At 46.9% G+C, this 6,552-nt stretch overlaps 1 protein-coding gene and 1 long non-coding RNA gene across 4 annotated transcripts in view; both read left to right on the forward strand.

Moving 5' to 3' along the window:
- Fam96a (family with sequence similarity 96, member A) overlaps positions 1-838 on the forward strand; it is a 21,590-nt gene extending 20,752 nt beyond the window's left edge. For all 3 annotated transcript variants that reach the window (XM_005393762.2, XM_005393761.2, XM_005393763.2), the window contains one exon: positions 379-838. In XM_005393762.2, the coding sequence (XP_005393819.1) occupies positions 379-476 (98 nt within the window). In that variant the 3' untranslated portion in view covers positions 477-838. The remainder of the gene's footprint in view (positions 1-378) is intronic.
- Positions 839-2,787: 1,949 nt separating this feature from the next.
- On the forward strand, positions 2,788-4,856 carry LOC106149578. Its single transcript, XR_001235844.1, has 2 exons — positions 2,788-3,389; positions 4,684-4,856. It is a non-coding gene; the product is annotated as an uncharacterized LOC106149578 (long non-coding RNA).
- Positions 4,857-6,552: the final 1,696 nt, after the last annotated feature.

Raw genomic sequence — 6,552 nt, forward strand, 5'->3', positions numbered from 1 at the left:
TTTTTTAAAAATAGAACTAACAGAGAAATACAACAGTTTTCAAAACTATTTTCTTGGAATGTAACTGTATAGAAATACATATGTGGACAGTGCTGGAAAGAAAGACAGTAGTTGTGGCAGAAGACTAGAGGGTTATGGGGAATCTTCCTACTTTTCTTTTTTTTTTTTTTTTTTGTACCGGGAATTGAACCCAGGACCTTGTGCTTGCCAGGCAGGCGCTTGTGCCACTGAGCTGTATCCCTGGCCCTGTGAATACTGTAACTAGCCCAGAACAGCTTTAAGTTCTCACGGAGTTAAATTCTTTGCTTTCACAGGCTAATAAAGTACTGTCCGCTGCTGCCTACTGACACTGTTCTGCTGACTCTATGTGTTTTGCAGTCAACAAGCAGATAAACGACAAAGAGCGGGTGGCAGCTGCCATGGAGAACCCCAACCTGCGGGAAATCGTGGAGCAGTGTGTCCTGGAGCCCGACTGACAGTGTCACGGGAGCCACCGTGGAGCGTTTGGTGGATTCGTTTAAACTCTTTGTAAAATGTAAAAGACTCGTGTTTAATACAGAGATTATTTGTACCTCAAAGCATTTTCTAAAGGGTTATTTCCAAGCAAGTTTTAATTGTAAGGCTTACCTGATTTGTTCAGCGAATAACATTCTCAGGATTTGTAACACTTAATCGATCAGACAGAAGAATATTTTCTAGCTATTATGAGTAAGATTAGTTACTATTTTTCTGATGCCCATTCTGATACTACTTTTCATGCCGAATGTCCGCTGTGCTCAAATGTATTCAATTTAAATCACTACTCTAAAATAAATAAATCAGATGATTCTTATAATGACTCACCTTAGAATCTTTTCATTGAATTGTAAATTCTACTGTAAATTTCAACTCCAGAAAGATATTCCTGAGGCTTTGTTTTTGCTATTATGTAGACTTAGATCTGAAAATCTAAAGGAACCTTTAAGATCAGACCTTGTCTTCCTTCAAAGGGTATCTTGGACTCATTTATGGTGAAGAACAAACGTAGAATGTGTCTGATGACATATACAATTGAAGATCAGAAAGTGCCCCAGCTGGGCAAGGTGGCACACACTCATAAACCCAGCTACTCAGCAGGCTGAGGCAGGAATATTGCAGATTCAAGGCCAGCGTGAGCAGTTTGTCAAGATCCTGTGTCAGAGCCGGGGTGTGGTGTCACACATCTATAATCCCTGCACTCATGTGAGGCTGAGGCAGGAGAATTGCCATGAGTTTGAAGTTAGCCTCGAGTGCATAGTGAGTTCAAGGCCAGCCTGAACTATGTAGTGAGACCTGTCTCAAAAAAAAAAAATCCTGAAGCTGGGGTGTGGTGGCACACGCCTGCAATCCCAGCACTCGGGAGGCTGAGGTAGGAGGATCCCTGTGAGTTTGAGCCCAGCGTGGGCTACAAAGTGAGCTCAAGGCCAGCCTGAACTGCATAGGGAGACCCTGTCTCAAAAAAAATAAATGAATTTTTAAAAATTTTCTAAAATGCTGTGTCAAAATTAAAAAACAAAAAGGGTGAAGCACTTGCTTACCAGGCACAAGGCTCTGGGTTCAATCCCTAGCATAGAAAAGGTCCTTTGCTACGGCTTCTATCCGGATGCCCTCCTGAAGCTTCCTGCAGTTGTAGCAGGACCTGCGGAAGGCCGTTGGATCACACGGCCTTGTAGCCGGCTTGCTGTCCAGGAGAAGCGGCTTGCTGGGGTGTTGCCTGAAGGTCATAGCTCCCTCCTCAGCTCCTCCTTTGCCATTCTGTCTCCTGTTCACTGTCCTGAGCGGCCCTCCTCTGCCATGCTGCCTGCCCTGCTATTTCTTCTTTAGAGCCAGCCCACACTGGGCTGAAACGTGAGCTGAAGGAAACCTCCCCTTTAAGTTCTGGGTTGGGTGTTTTGTCCCAGCTAAGAAGGAAATGACTCACATCCCCTAAAGAGGATCTGGAGTGTAGTGTCTGAGAAAGCATAGACTTCGCATACTTTAGACCCTGGGTTCAATCCCCAGCAGCACTAAAAAGGCAAAATGAGATAAAGTTCTCCCCCCAGGCATGGTGCCATATGCCGGTAATCCCAGGACTCTAGGAGACCGAGGCAGGTGGATCCAAGTTCAAACCATCCCAAGCAATTTAGCAAAACCCCATGTCAAAATACGCAGGGAATGTAGCTCAGTGCAAAGGCCTTGGGTTTAATGCCCAATACTGAAAGAAAGGTCTCCCAAAGAAGTCTGATGAAGCCATTCTTAATTTGTGTTTATTAGAGGTTAATGGTCATTTAAAGTGGAACAGGGTGTCAGGCAGCCTTCAGAATAGCTCCCAGTGCCGGATGTGGTGGCGCACGCCTGTAATCCCAGCACTTGGGAGGCTGAGGCAGGAGGATTGTCGTGAGTTCGAGATCAGCCTGGGCTACAAAGAGTTCAAGGCCAGCCTGAACTGTATAGTGAGATCCTGTCAAAAAAAAAAAAATAGCTCCCAGTGGTCCTCACCTCTGGATACTGGTGCCTCTGGATAGTTCACTTGCATATTGAATCAGAGATGGTAGTTGCACTCAGGAAAGACAGAGGTGACAGTGTGTGATTTCTGAGCTTAGATCATGGTAGGTTTTGCTACCAGGCATGGTGGTGCACACCTATAATCCCAGCACTTGGGAGGCTGAGGCAGGAGGATCATTGCGAGTTCGAGACCAGCCTGGGCTACAAAGTGAGCTCAGGGCCAGCCTGAACTGCATAGCAAGACCCAGTTTCAGAAAGACCAAGAAAAAAAAAAAAAAAGTAGTGCTGCTTAGTCTCTTGGATTGCTAATTTTTGTGTTTTTTTTTGTTTTGTTTTTGGATTGGTCATTCAGAATCTGGCACTGTGTCAGGAACACACTGAAGCAACCCGCTGGCAAATTCCTTCTGGAGGAAGCCTGACCCTCCCGCCATGAGCCAGCACCAGCTTGCAAGCCGTGGGAGTCAAGCATGTTCAAAGGCGCCCTCCGGCCTCCCCTTGTGACTGGAGGGAACTGCCCGCTGAGCTGCTCCCCAGGTCCCGGGAAGTGGTGAGGGATGGTAACCACTGACCACTTCCCATCCCACCACTGCGCACGGCGACCCTCTGTTAGGAAGCGCTGAGGTAGTGGGGAAGGAGCAGCTGTGCGGAGCGCAGCCCCATTTTTGAGAAGCGGGGAAGTGACACCCATCACCCTCTGCAGGGAGTCGCAAAGCAGCGCGCTCAGCGAGTTTGGAAATGTGCTGTCTTGCAGGTGGGAGACTCAGACAACTCAGGCCCGACTGGACCTGAGGAAGAAACTGCGAGTGGGCTGAAGGCCTTAGAAGGGAAGGCCACGGTCATTTCCTTGGAGGCAGAGCCGTGCCTGAAGGCTTCTCAGAGGTCCTGCGGTAGGGTCGGGTTTGAGATTGGCAGCCTCCCTCTTCTCCTCTGGAGGTTAAGCTTGAAGCAAGCTCTGGTGGCAGAAGACGTAATGTGGAGTGCGTGGTTTGGGTGGTGAGGGGTGACTGCACACTTTAGTGGAATGAGATTGGTAAAAAGAGACTGGAGGGGCCGGGGGTGTAGCTCAGTGGTAGAGCAAATGCTTAGGACACTCAAGGTCCCCATTTTTTGCTGTGAAAGTTCCCAGGGTCTCCTCTTTCTTCAGCTGTTTGAAAATCTGTTCTCCAGCACGGAGAAGTAAATGAAATGTCCCGAAGTTTTATGTTGTTCTGCTTTTTTGAAATTTTCCTAATTTATATTAAGATACGGATTTTATTTAATTTTTCTGATTTTTTTTGACATGGGATCTCATTGTGCTGCCCACGCTGGCCTCAAACTGCTGGACTCAGAGGATCCCTCTGCCTCGGTCTCCTGAGCAGCTGGGCCTACAGACATGAGCTACCGTCCCCAGCTTGTGTTCCTCACTTGTAATTATTACTGTAATCGTCTTTCTAAATTACAAATCTACCAGAAAAGGTTCTTAAGACTTGCCGGACGTGGTGGTGCACACCTGTAATCCTAGCACTTGGGAGGCTGAGGCAGGAGGATGTTGTGAGTTCAAGACCAGCCTAGGCTACAAAGTGAGCACAAGGCCAGCCTGAACTGCATAGCGAGACCCTGTCTCAAAAAGACCAAAAAAAAAACCAAAACAAAAAAACCCAAAAAAACAAGGTATAATTTCTTCATGGCAGTTTGTGGGCCAGGGCAAAGGCCAGAAATAAAGGTGTACCTGCTCCATATTCCTGCACCTCATGCCACCCTCGTGCCATTGGACAGCTGTATGCTTCTCCACAATAGGAGAGACCTTGTCTGAGGGGACCCTGAGGCTCCCGGACCAGGGTCACGTGACAGTGTTGGGACTTAGAAAACAATACCCAGGGTCACTGATACAACTCAGCGGCACAGCGCCTGCCTGGCAAGCGCAAGATCCTCAGTTCAATTTCCGGTACCAAAAAAATAAAAAATAAAAAATACCCGGAAGTATGACACTTTAGTATGCTCAGAACCTTGAACTAAAGAGACTGGAAGCCTCATACGCAGCCTGTCTTCCAGTCCCCCACTTCTCTGTGTCCTCTGAAGCAGTCTTGACAGCAGAATTTCCTTCCCCAAGGCAGATCATAGAAACCAGTGACCCCGTCCACCTAAGCGAGCCGTGAAACCCAGCCTTTTAACCTCCCAACCTTTCCCTGTGCTGCTGTGCAGGAGCTGACCTAAGGAGATCTCTGATTCTGGCCCGCCCCGGAGGAAGGAACGCTCCGCGGAGAGCCCCAGAGGAGTCCGAGCAGACAGACCTGGTTCTGTTAGATTGCTGCCTTCTGTCCGGTCACGTTCTGTCCACTCTTCGTCCAATCTAAGCATAAAGTTAGTCTTCCCTGGGTCTTTGTGCCTTTGTTTCTTTCTTTTTCTGTTCTCCTTTTTAAAAACGGTTTCTGAGTGCATGTTTGCAGCACATAAAGATTATTTCGGTACCAGGAACTGAACTCACGACCTTGCGTTGTGGGGATGTGCAGTGTACACAAAGGAGAGAAAGTTGCTCCTTAGAGGCAACTTGTCGGTCTCCTCCAGGTGCTATTAGCAGGGGCAAACGCTAGATGGCAGCAGAGCACGATTCCTTAGTGATGGTTTTGCCCGCTGTGCGTGGCTGCCCTAGGTGATTGCTGGGCGTGGCGGCGCACGCCTGTAATCCCAGCACTCAGGAAGCTGAGGCAGGGGGATTGTTGTGAGTTTGGGACCAGCCTGGGCTACAAAGTGAGCTCAAGGCCAGCCTGAACTGCATAGTGAGACCCTGTCTCAAAAAGATACATACATACGTACATACATATATATAAACTAATTAAGAGTCTGAGGAAGGAGGATCACCATGCGTTCAGGGCCAGCCTGAACTGGACTTCATAGTGAGTTCAAGGCCAGCCTGAACTACATAGAGACCTTGTCTCACACAGAACAAAACAAAATAAAAACCCCAAAACCAAATTAAGCCAGACATTGTGGAGTGTACCTGTAAACATAGCAGTCTGGGAGGCTGAGGCAGGAGAATCCCAAATTTGAGTTCAGCCTGAGCAACTTAGTGAGATCCTGTATCAGAATAAAAAAATAAAGTTGGGCATTGTGGCGCACACCTGTAGTCCTAGCACTTGGGAGGCTGAGGCAGGATGGTCACCGAAAGTTTGAGGCCTGCCTTGGCTCTATGGTAACTTCAAGGCCATCCTGAACTGCATAGGGAGGGCCTGTGTCAAAAACATAAAAATAAATAAATAAAACAGGCAGGTGCTTATGCCACTGAGCTATATCCCTGGCCCAATCATTTTCTCTCAGGTATACTTGCACCACAAATTTATTTCTCAATTTTTTTGGTGCATAAGCATATTTAACAATATTTATTCAGCTTCTGAACGAGTAACGCCATCAGGTGGTTCAACAGCAAGGAATATAGAAAAGTATACAGGAAGCCTCCAACCAGCTCTCACACTTTTCTGAGAGGCTTCATGGTTAATTTCTTACTTCTTGTTCCAGGGGTTGTTACACTCTTAAAAGGCAGTACACATATTTATGCCCTTGTTTTGCACAAATTTTAATACATGTCATCCTGGACCATGCTATTCTGCACCCTCTGATTTGCTCACCAAAGTGTGAGATATTCCTGACACACTGTACAAAAAGCCTCCTCATGTGCATAGCATCAGAGTGTCCCACTGGGTGTGTCATCAGAGTTTATTGAACACGCCTCCTACCGATGGGTGTTTAGGTTATTTCCACTATTTTGCTTTTACAAACAATGCACATTGAACAGCCTTATATATACTTCATACACGCACAAGCAAGTCTGTAGAGCAAATTCCCAGGAATGCAATTGTTGGGTTATCATTTAGGTACTGAAAAACTGCCCTCTGTGACAACTGCACCAATTTACGCTGCTATGGTCAGTATACAAAAGCACCTGTTTCACTGTAGCAAATTAGGGCATAATCAAATTTTAGATTTTTTTTTTTTTGAGACGGTGTCTCACTGTGTAGTTCAGGGTGGTCTTGAACTCACTATGTAGCCCAGGGGGCCTCAAACTCATGATGATCC

The sequence above is a fragment of the Chinchilla lanigera genome, unplaced genomic scaffold, assembly GCF_000276665.1.
Source record: "Chinchilla lanigera isolate Chin_1 unplaced genomic scaffold, ChiLan1.0 scaffold00049, whole genome shotgun sequence".
NCBI lineage: Eukaryota > Metazoa > Chordata > Mammalia > Rodentia > Chinchillidae > Chinchilla > Chinchilla lanigera.